The sequence below is a fragment of the Protopterus annectens genome, chromosome 13.part0, assembly GCF_019279795.1.
Source record: "Protopterus annectens isolate FY-2018-M chromosome 13.part0, PAN1.0, whole genome shotgun sequence".
NCBI lineage: Eukaryota > Metazoa > Chordata > Ceratodontiformes > Protopteridae > Protopterus > Protopterus annectens.
Genome location: NC_056747.1, coordinates 379,566,043 through 379,578,200, shown reverse-complemented (window position 1 = coordinate 379,578,200; position 12,158 = coordinate 379,566,043). Strand labels below are relative to the sequence as shown.

The 12,158-nt window shown below is 40.5% G+C and overlaps 1 protein-coding gene across 1 annotated transcript in view; it reads right to left on the bottom strand.

Annotated features, from left to right (window-relative positions):
* The window catches only part of PCSK4 (proprotein convertase subtilisin/kexin type 4), a 1,808,619-nt gene that overhangs the window by 1,649,597 nt on the left and 146,864 nt on the right, over positions 1 to 12,158 (bottom strand). The window contains exon 2 of the mRNA XM_044054831.1: positions 6,735 to 6,866. Coding sequence (XP_043910766.1) covers positions 6,735 to 6,866 — 132 coding nt within the window. The remainder of the gene's footprint in view (positions 1 to 6,734; positions 6,867 to 12,158) is intronic.

Here is a 12,158-nt window from a genome sequence, read left to right as displayed (position 1 = left end):
AGATATATCAAGCACATCCAATCACCTTCCCTTAAACAAGGGAGAATGGACTGAACCGTGACCATCTGGAACTTGGTTTGGGTGACGGACTTGTTTAAGCTGCTGAGATCCAAAATGGGTCTCTAGTCCCGTCTTTTTTTGCACCAAAAAATCTAGAATAGAATCCGGATCCGCATTGGTCTGGTGGGATTGGTTGGGACTCTTTTTTGAGACAGCTTTATGATCTCTGAAGCTGCTTCTTCCCTTTGACTGGGTGGAACTTCAGGAAGTTTTCTTGGAAGATTTGGTTGACAAAGGGGAATGGTGTAACCTTGGGTGATTATACTCTGCACCCAACGATTGATGGTAATCAATTGCCAGGCAGCTTGGTGCAGAGAAAAATGACCCCCGTCTGCTTCTAGAGGTAAGCAATCAGGCTACTCCTCAGAAGCGCTGATAAGGCTGTCCAGAGGAGGAGTCTCTGGAGCCTTGGTTACAGGGACCCCCCTCTGTCTCTGTAGGGACGTTTTCTGGAATGATTACCCCCTGTGCCCCTGGGGGGTATCATCGCCACGTGCGTAATGGAAAGGACCCTGATATTTCTTGTGACACATTTTCCCACTCCTCTGATTCCCAGAGAAGGTACACAGAGCGTTGGAAAATCGTAGGCCTATGGCAGACAGGGTCTTTCCATCTTGCTTGCATATGGCTAGAGTGTCCTTATCCTTGGAGCCAAAAAGGGATGATGCTTCGATGGGAGCATTCAGAAAGGAAAACTTGAAGGGATCTGTGAGGTCACAAATGCGCATCAAGGCATTACGCCTCATAACAATGCCTGAACCAGCTGCTTTAGCCACCCCTTCAGTCGCATGAGAAAGCAACCTCATGGAAGAGGTGGATATAGATTCCAGGGTTGCGAGCTGCGAGACCACTTTGTCTCTGACCTCGTCAGACAGCTGTCCTGCAAGTGTCCTAGAGAGTTTGGAGACCAGGTCCCTCTGGAGCCTCGTAAAATGTGCCAAGTAATTCAGAGACCATATAGCAAAGGTCCCTGACGCAAAAACCTGCTTCTCAAATCTGTCCACCGCCCGGGACTCCCTGTTGGGGGGATGGACAGCGGGGCTTTCCTTAGCAAAGTCCTTTTTCATGGTCGCCGCCACCACCATAGCATCTACTGGTAACCCTCAGGACCAATGCGGTTTCTACTCCAGAGGGGAAAGAATTTTGCCAGGTCTCCCAGGGAAAACCTCAATGGAGTCCAGGTTCTTCCAAGCATGCTGCACAACGAGCTCATCAGCAGGTGGGGTCACCCAAGAGGTTAAAGGCCAGGCGCAGAAAGCCTGCAGGAACACGGGACTCCTCAGACGAAGGGTTGGAGGGCTTCCAGTCACCTGTTTTAGCATTTCCAGGATATCTCCAAAGGAGATATCATCAGGAGGTGACCGTGGGGACCCTTCACCATCATCATAATCTGTGCTTTCTGTCAAGGACTCCTCGGGTGAGTCCATGTGCATCCTCTTGCATGTCCTCTTTTGAGGGGACTCCTCAGTGGGGGTCTCTGTGGAGAATTCAGAAAACAGGGTACCCTGAACAGGGGTGTCCTGCAGTTTCTCTGCCCGGTGCCCTGGGGGGTGGTCTGTGGCAGCTGAAGCTCATGGGGCAAAAACTGGGGTTCTGATGTTAAAGGAGTGCTTCTAGAAGCAAGAGCCCTCTCCATCGCATGAAAAGCAGGTCCGCCTAAAGACGGATGAGAGCCCGGAACTGAGGATGACAACCTCGAGACCCGGGTCACACCCTGCTCCAATGAACCCACCCCCATGAATGGAGCCTCAAGCAGGATTGGAGAGGACGAGGGTATTTGCACAAAGGAGGGAACCGAGGACAAACATGGCTCCAATTTCCGGACCAAGGTGCCCACCCCCCAATTCCCAGAATGAGGAAAGACCAGTTCCGTCGGAACCGAACACCAAAGGGACAAGCCTGGAGCCCAAGTGAGGCCTACTATAGGCGCCGAGGCGATGGGTTTTGAGAAGGATGTTGGAGCATAAGGCTTATGGAACAGAGATGGTCGAAGGAGGAGTGTAAGAAGGCGTCTGTGGAGAAACCAACCGAAGTCCAGCAGGCGGATGGGTTTTAGCAAGTGTGGTTATCCCCTGGCTGCCAACAGCTGGTCCACAAGACACAACCCGTCATGTTCAGACAGGCTCCTGGTGGATCTAGTGGATACTCCGGAGAGTCAGGTCGGTCAATGAATGGGCTATACATATGGCCCAGAAACAGAGCTACAGAAGGGGAGTATAGGGGCCATGGTATAAGGTCTGCCGGCACCGAAGTCCCTAGTTTCGAGACCGGGAGTAATGGGGTCAAATCCAATTTGATCGGAAAAGTGCTCAGTGCCAAAGTGGCACTTGGGAGCCGAAAAGGTCAGTTCCACACTCGTAGTTGACCAAGGTATTAAAAGTGTGCCTTGAGCCGTAGTGGCCACAGGTGCCAAAGTCATAATAGGCATAGCAAGGTCTATTATCAGTGCCAGAAGCATGACCTATGCCGAAGCTGGTATTGTAGGTTTCGAGCTGCTCTTATAGCCAACAAGGACGGAGCCGCAGAGGCAGATTTATGCTCAGAGGACAACTCTGGGAACTTTGATTTCACAGGCTTACCCTGATCACCTAATTCTGAGAAGGGAACTGAGTGGGACCTCTTTTTGTCTTTTGTTGTAGGGGTTGAGACCTCCATCACAGAAATGGCCTCTGAAAAGGGAGACTTAAGTAACCCTTTAAGTATCAGTTTATTTTTGCGCTCATTAAGAGTGTGTTGACTGATGCTCTGACAAATGTCACAAGGAGGTTGCACCGAAAGGTGGGGCACCCCCAAACAGTATACACAATCACTATGCAAATCACTATTAGGTAACTTGCCATTACATGAAGCACAGTGCTTAAAACCTGAAGTACTTTTCTTATCAGACATCTTGATAGAGACACCACAGGCAGCAGTACAACCAGTCAGAACTAAGAAGTCAAACACTGTTCAAAACAAAAACTACACAGTTGTATCACTAAAGTGATATATGTATGTATGTATGTATGAGTAAAAACAGAAACACTACTGAAAGAAACACTAGTAGTTAGATGAGAAGGAAAATATCAGCTATGGTACTGAAGGAATATCACAAGGGTAAGGGAGGAAAGGTTGTACCAACAATGGTACTTGAAAGTTTACCAAAAGTAACAACGGGTAGAGCAGAGGAAGAAGGATCAAGGTCTAATAGAATAAAGCACACTAGAAATATCAATTGTTCAGTAAAACAGTAAGATATCAACTATTTTCCACTCAAAATATCAAATAAAGTTCCACTTAGCTGACAGCTTGGCTGAAATGCGGCTTTATGGCTACGTGACAAATGAGATCTGAGGTACCACAGAGAAGGGCATTCTGGGTAGAAGCTTAGCTCAAAACTTTTTGGCTGGCGTGAGCTTGGTAAAAAGGCAGACTCTGTTCCGAGGGCTCGGAACCGAACCCATCAGTGATGAATGGAAAGAAGATTAACAACGTCAGATTATAGGTTAATATCAATTGTGAGAAGTATCAGATTTTCCTTCCATAATTCATTTTTTTAAATCAACAAAAGTGCTTAATAAAACATTATTGCTTGACATTTGGCTGGTGACTGCCTGATTCTAATATGATCTTTTCATTGGTTATTGATATGATTTTGCACCTAACACCAGGAAAAAGGACATTTTAGTGTTGTGGAATATTCTGGGACAGCTTCAAGTAAACTATGTGCTCACACACAAATTGGTTTAGCAATACCCATATTTATTGGGACATGGTAAAATGAAGTACTTAAAGTATAGATTAAAACGGATTCTGCTACGGCACCCAAGGATATGTGGTAAGAAACTAAAGAGATAATATAAAACTTGAGAAACCAGAAGCTCAGTTATGAATATGGATAGCAAGATACAAGCAGTAAAAATGTTTTCAGTCCCTTCAGTTTTATATACAGGTCAGGCATATTGTTTTACAACCAGAGAAGTTGTGCATAGCAATTAATAAAAAGTTGAAAGATTTTATCTGAGAAGAGAAGAGGAAAGAGTAGTGTGGGAGAAGTTGATCTTTCCAATAGAACAAGTCGGTTTGGGACATTTCAGAGCTAATACAGTCAAGGCTCCTACATATAGCACAAGCAGAAATCTATAATTTGAAGTGGGAAGAGATGCTGAATGGGGGGAAAACTCAAGAAACAAGAAGAGATTGGGATTTTGGATGCAGATCCTTAATGATAACAACCATACAGAATATTATATATAAAAAAAAGTTTTATAGAGAATTGGGAAACAAGGCAAAAGGAATTGAAACACCACCAAGAAAAGAAATAGATGTGTTTTGGAGAAATATCTATGAGGATTCTGTGGAACATAACAGGCATGCTAAATGGATAAGAGGAGTAAAAGAAAGAATAAGTTCAAATGTATAGAATATGCAATGGGATGAAGTAACAGCCAGAGAGATTGAAACAAAGTTAAGAAAAGCTCCTAACTGGAACCCCCGCAGGCGAAGATGCAGTACCTAACTTCTGGTTAAAAGTATTAACATCTATACATGAAAATTTAGCCATGAGTAAAAACTATTTATATATGTGCACCCTGAACAGACACCAGCCTAGTTAACAACAGGAAAAACAATACTCCTACTTAAGAGCAAACCTGCTAGTTATCCTAAAACTATAGACCAACAACTTGCCTTCTGATGGCGTATAAACTAAACACTGGAATTAGTGCCAACAGAGTTTATAGCCATTTAGAACAAAACTCAGTCATGGCTATAGAACAAAAGGGTAATAATATAAAGTCATATGGAACAAATGATCATTTGATGTTAAAGTCATCATGGAGAACTGCTAAAAAAGGGAATAATCTAAGTATAGCATGGAGAGACTACAAAAAAGCAGTTGACAGTATCCCACATTCATGGATAAAAAAGTGCTTAAAAATGTACAAGATTCATCCTACATTGATTGATTACATTACAGCGACCATGAAACAGGGGCAAACCACTCTACAGTTAAGCCACAATAAAGGACAAATGATTACTCCAGGGATAAAAATTCAAAGGGAGACAATCCAGGGTGACACTGTCACCGCTGCTGTTTTGTCCTGCCCTTAACCCATTAAGCTGTCTACTTAATAGATTAGGTCATGGCTACAATTTGTCTCCCAGAAAACAACAAAGTGTAAAGACTTCTTTTTGTAGATGATTTATTTTAGTTCATCACATGAGGAACTGAAAGCACAACTATAAGTGGTCAAAACTTTTTCAGAGGACATAAGAATGTCATTTGGTCTTGATAAATGTGCAAAAGCAACCTTTAAACCAGGAAAGCTGCAGCACCAAGAATACATCAGTTTGGGACAGGAATGTGAAATAAAACAACTTGAGCAAGAGGGAGTATATACATATTTTATAACTATTTGGGAATTGAAGGATCAACAATAAACATGAACAAATGCAAATAAAACTTAGTAAGAAATATTTTACACTTAAAATTAATACTGAAAAGAGCACTGACATCCAGGAACAAAGTCCAAGCTATAAACCAATTTGCTCTTCCTGTCCTAACTTACAGTTCTGGAGTGATTGACTGGCTACAAAAGGTGCTGGATAGGTTGGACAGAAAAGCAAGGAGGATGCTTCATTCTCATAAAATAATTTATAAAAATCAGTACATACCAAGACTATATATTCCCCATTCTGAAGGAAGTATGGGCCTCCTCGAAATTGATTACAGGTATAGATCTGCAGTCGTGGGACTGCATACATATCGGCTGACCTCAGAAGTCTAAGATGACTTCCCTGCTTAGTTTAGCAGAAGCATATTGGCATCAAGCTGGAATGGAAAACAAAGCAGAAGTACATAAAATTCAGGCAGCAAGTGAATGTGCCAAAAAACAATAGAAAGAATATAAGGTGAAGGATCAGATAAGAAAGCAAGACATTTGGAAAAAGCATAAATATAGTTGCAAGGTGTGAGGGGAGTCAAACAGTGCTTGTAGTTTTTACAGGCCTCGAGTCTTATCAGAGAAGAGGCCACAGATGTACTCTGTGTATTTAAGTATCACACAAGAAACAAACCGAGCAATGAAAAAACAAGTGAAATGTGAAGCCTAGGTAATTTGTCTATATGCCGCATAGAACACATCAGATTTCTGAAAACAGAAAACAAAATGCAGCAGGAACAGGTAATAAAGAAAGCAGGTTTATCAGTTTAAGCAACTACACACAAAAAAAGAGATTAGGTTACTTTTCCTTGTTTCAAATCACAGGCAGGGACACGAGCAGTGCTTCTAGTATTTTCAGGCCTTGAGTCTTTATCAGAAAAGACAAGGCCACGTGTACACGCTGTGTATTTAAATATCACTCAAGAAACAAGCTGACTAATGGGGGGAAAAAATCAAGTGAAATGTGAAGCCTGGATAATTTGTTTATCTTGAAGGGAGGGCTGATGCAAACTGCTTACTCCCATCCTTTTCTGGCTGGCTTTTCCAGTACTCAAACTACTAGTCAAATTCAGGTCATTTGGGTTCTAGTCAGGGTTTCAGCTCTGCATATCACAAATTGACACTACTACTTTTATACAAGGTCTTGTATATTTAGGAGTTACTTGCAACTAGCCTGCATCTGTAAACAAAACTTAAAATACAACTTGCATCCAATAAAGTTTCCACAGAATCACTGCAAGCAATCCTTACATAATTAGCAGAGAGATCAGGGTGATCCTTTTCAAGCCCATCATCCAGAATGCTGACAACAATGCCTTTTCCACTGTATCCCAATTTCCATGCAGTCAAAACATTTAGGTCTGTATCAGAAAGTTCACCATTCTGAAATAGAAAATAGAACATAACTATTACAGTTACCTAATACTAACACTTTGTCAGACTAGGTTTGATTATCTCTAGGCTGGCATCTTCTGTTACTACAAATTCTAGATTCTCTGCTGCTGTAGTCTGAATTCAAACAAGTCCTGACACTTGATTACAACAATTCCTTCTGTTTCGATCCTCTTTCCAGCATTAAGAATAATTGTAAACAAAAAAATCTCCCTTTAAAATGCAATACTGTCTACGGATTCATACACTGTGGTCATAAGCAAAACTATTCTTGCAGTAAATCACTCTTCATAATTCATTTTAAGGACAACCAAATGCTGCAATTTCTCATTACCCCAGGTTGTATTCCTCCCTATACTATGATTTACAATGCCACATTTATTTGTGTTTAAACAGAAATGTTCAGCTATGCAAAGTCAATTATCTTTGAAACCCAGTAAGGAAAGACACAAGAAGAAATTGCATGCATTTGGAACACTGTATAAAAGTTGATGCATACAGTACTATACAGACAATGTTTCTATACATATTTAAATGAATGAACATCTCTATACAGATCTTATACTTAACAGATATAAACAAATATGATGATCAGACTGTTGTACTCCAGTGGGCAGATTTGTATATAATAAACGAGTACACTACAACTGTGTAAGTAACCTTACCGCAATAGAAAAGTGTTCTAACAGACAACTGTTGCAGTAGCCTGAAGCAATATGCTTTATAGCCTCGCCTATGACCACTGGCAAGCTCCCAAAGTTTTAGGGCACCATGTACCCAAACTGCTGGCCCTGATTTCAGCAGAGCAATACAGAGAGTTTTGGTATCAGACAGCTTCAGTCCTGAAAGGAAAAATACTACGAAAGGATCAATAAATTAAAACCCAAAGTGTGTGTTTGTGTAGATATATATATATATATATATATATGTGTGTGTGTGTGTGTGTATTATATACACACATGTACACACACACATATATATATATATATACATACATATTTTACACACACACACACACACACACACACACACACACACACACACACACACACACACACACACACACACACACAGAGTAAATACAAGAACTAAGGGGGCTGTACTGCAACACTATGCATTTACATCTCTCGTACAATGAGTTATACTCCTTTAATAATTAACTGGTTGCTAGAGAACATCAGACAATTGTTACTTTGCCTTAGGATATCCAAATCAACCAAGCTGGCAACACAAACATTAAAAAAAATTCCAAATGCATGTTGTCCAATCTTGTGATAGAGTGGGCTGTTTGGGATTAAGGGTTGGATTCTAACAGGGGTCTCTCCTAGGGTAGTTTCTGGGGTTAAGGACAAGAAGTTGTATAGTGCTAGGATATGATAGAGTAGCTAGCTTCTACATCGAATCCCACTACCCTTAATTCTGTGCTGTTTAACTGTTAAAGCTAAAGCTTTAAAGCTGTTTAACAGATTTCGGAACTAATCCTAATTTTATATGGAAATTTTACTGTCTAGGCATTTGCTACTATACAGGACACTGGTAACCACCACTGCTTGGTGGGCACTTCCACACAAACTCACCTGAGTTATAGTGGAGAAAAAAAGCATGAAAACTGACTCCTATGCCTTCTAGCCAATAAATTACCATACTCAGAGTGCCCCAGGGTGCTTCCGAACTCAAGACAGACCAGGTAAACATCTTCTGCCATAGGATGGATGATCCAAGAATTTCCTAATTTAAACACACGGCAAAAATAGCTGTAAAGTGTAGTTTAACAACAAGCAACTATCAAACAACCAAGTCCGTGGCTAACAGACCCTTCTGCAAGATGATCTGGAGGCAAACAGAACTAGAAAAAGACAACAAAAACAGAAATGATTTTTGCAAAAAATATAAATAAATGATTTACAAAAATGCTCAAAAAACAGTAACTATCACTGTATAAAGCAAGTACAAGTGCAGTAAATCAAGAACATATTCTTATCTTAGCCTAGGTGGCTATGGACGCAACTGAACTGTGTGAAAAGCTTTGCAGAGCTCTGCAGAAGTGAGCACAAACTGTCCAAACTCTCCTGATTTACAGCAGAGAAAAAAAGCTTGAAAACTGACTCCTATGCCCTCTAGCCAATGAACAATCACACTTTGAGATCCCTGGAGTGCTTCACAAGTCAGAGAGACAAGGTAAACAACGTCTCACAAGATGGATGAGCCTGGAATTTCTTAACATAAAAGCACAGCAAAAGTAACGCTCAAGTGCAAGTTAAACAAATTGCCACCAAACAACTAAGTCCCTGGCTAATTTGCCCTTCTGCAATGTGATCTGGAAGCACAGAAAAAAAAAACAAAAACACAGAAATGATTTTTGCCACAAAATTAAACCGATGCTTTAAAAATGCTCAAAAATAGTAACACTGTATAAAGCAAGTACAGGTGTAATAAATTAATATACACATTTGCAATTACACATACATTTCTTCTTGCATTTAACTGCATTTATGCCATATTTATCTAGTAGGTCTTCTAAACCTATTTTTGATAAGATTAAAAGAAACTGTAAAAATACTTATAGAAATACGGCCTTCTTGCCATCACCTGGTTTCCCCTCTCAGACAGCTGACCAGGACTACGCTTCTGTATGTTATCGTACCTGTGGGGGCACCAGAGTGCAGAGTGGGTGATCCCTATCAACTTTTGCTAGACGTCAATTTTATTGAAGTCCAACCCACATTCACCACTATTTTCTGCAGGTATAAATCCCTAAAACTACAGTATAATTTTGGTCTACTTACCAGACCAGCTCAGACTTGCGCTTTCACAGGTACTGCCATCTTTTGAGGCGCCAGTACCAGAATTAAAAATGTAAGTGCAGCCTATAGGTTTGGAATCGCACCCTCTGGGGTGTGACACCACCACCATAAGCAAACTCAGCTACCCTGTAAAGGCAATAGACCTGGAACTGCTATGAGCAAGTTTTGTTTTATCAATCTGCTTTGTCTCACATATTTTTTTTTAAAGGAATACGTTCACACTTCACTTCCCTGGTGATTAAATTCAGTTATGAAATCATTACTTTTTATGTTGTTTAAATCAGTTTCAGCTTCCATAATTTACTGTTATCTTTATTTTAACAATAAACCTGTAATGCCATGAATAATAATTTCTTTAAGCATACTTTTTGCAGCATTGCATCAGAATATTTTTCTGTATACATACATTTTTCTGTTTATATCATTATGAAGTCATATTAACTAATGAGTGATATGAAGTGATGAGGTGTATCAGTATGCAGGACAGGCATGGATTATGTTTTAATGGTTATGCAGACTCAACTGTATCAGACTCCATTTTCTAAAAGGGACATTAGAGAATTACTAGGGGTGTCTGAATTCACGTAGACAGCTGTGGACTCTGCAGCTCACAGTGCTCACAAGTACCAGAGGCCTGATTATGTGAATTTGACAACTTAAATGTTCATGCATTACCAAGATCGACAGAGGTAAGTGTATCTAAGGCTAATTTGCAAACAACATGCGTAAATGTCCCCGAATTTACATGAATAAGTTTAAGACAGTCATATTAACTTACAATCACTCGAGATAGATTGCAGATGGTTTAATTAACCATGAACTTAAGAAATAAATAGCAAAAATGTTAGAAATTATTAGGAAGCAATGTTAATGACATGTCTTATTGATCTGACGGTCAGATGCAGATAATATAAAGTAAATTATTGATGAAATGAGTGTTATTTACGAATGGGAATTCCTGACAGCAGCACTGGAAAGCATATGGAAGTAGTCATAATGGTGATGGAAAAGACATTTTGGAAATTCATTTTGGTAGTATCTAATGATTATGCTACACAGGATACAAGTGCATAGTTTGAAGCGATTACAGTCTGATGTACTGCATTTTCAAAAATGTATTGCTCTGTCAAGATGCATTCTGCCTTACTGGGGGATTAATGACAGTCAGTCCTGAATGAAAAATGACAGCACAAATACAGGAAAGTATTAGTGGAAGGACACAAAGTCTGTTAGCAAAGTGCATGCAATAATAATACCATTGTGTTGATGATGTTGCACAGATTACTACAACACAACTTTAGCTTGCCGTATTGGGACCTTCCATGTCTATATGGATGTTTATCTACTTGTTTTGAAAACAGACATGCTTTCATTTCTGTGCCATTTTTTCTGAAAAGTGGAGCAAAAGTTTCAGTACAGGACTATGACATGTTTTAGTTGGCTATCAGGAGAACCACATTTTAATGGCAGCCATTAGGACATAAGGCAAACCCCTTTTTGGAAAAGGGGGCTCCAAAATGCTGAGAGGGCCAAGGCCTGGAACCAAGTAGTTATGGATATAAATGCTGCTGGTGGAAGGAACTATATGTTAAAGTGCAAAAAGAGGGGTCAATGATATGGGAGGACATGCCACAGCAAAGGCAAGACAGAATGCAATTGCCTGTAACAGCATTTTTGGAGGTGGGGCTCAAACACATTTCTTTAACTGATAAGGATTACCTCCTCTCCATTCCTCCTGGGGATGACTATGACACAGATGGCAATGGCATCGGCATAACCACAGATGGTGTGAACAATGGCTATTACTCATGTCTGCACCATCAACAGATATCTGTTCAGGAAGGTTGGTTTAACAGTAACATTTATATAGAGAACTGAATGCTGAAAGAGAATATTACATGCAACACATAACCACTGTTATTAACAACTGAACCTTTGACTTCTGGACATAATGACATTGGACAGTGTGTGCATGGTAAATCTTCTACGAACTTTGTTACACAGCATATAGTAATGTACTTCAGAATCCAAGTTGTTACCTATTCAATTAATTCTTTCCAAGATCAACAGCGGAAACCAACAGCTTCACTATACCAATAAATTTAGAGGCTATCAGCAGCAGAGGGTCTGACAACAGTTACATTTAAAAGACAACCTAAGGAAAATGGCAGGATTTTACACCCCACAAGACATCAGTAGCTCTTCACAAAGTGATACTGGAACAAAAAGTCAAGTACTTGGTGACATTACACTACAGGTTGTACAGAGGTATCAGTGTCCACAGCGATACCTTTACAAAGGGATGCCAGGCACAGGCTTATGTCAAAGCTACCCTAGAAAACACAAAGAGTGGCTGCCCAGCAGCAAATGTGCTGTAACGTAGTTAAGGCTCAGTGCACTGCCAGGAAGAGTCAGTTAGAAATGGTCAGAGTCCTCCAGGGTGTACATGAGGATTTCCATCACTACATGGAAATGGCAG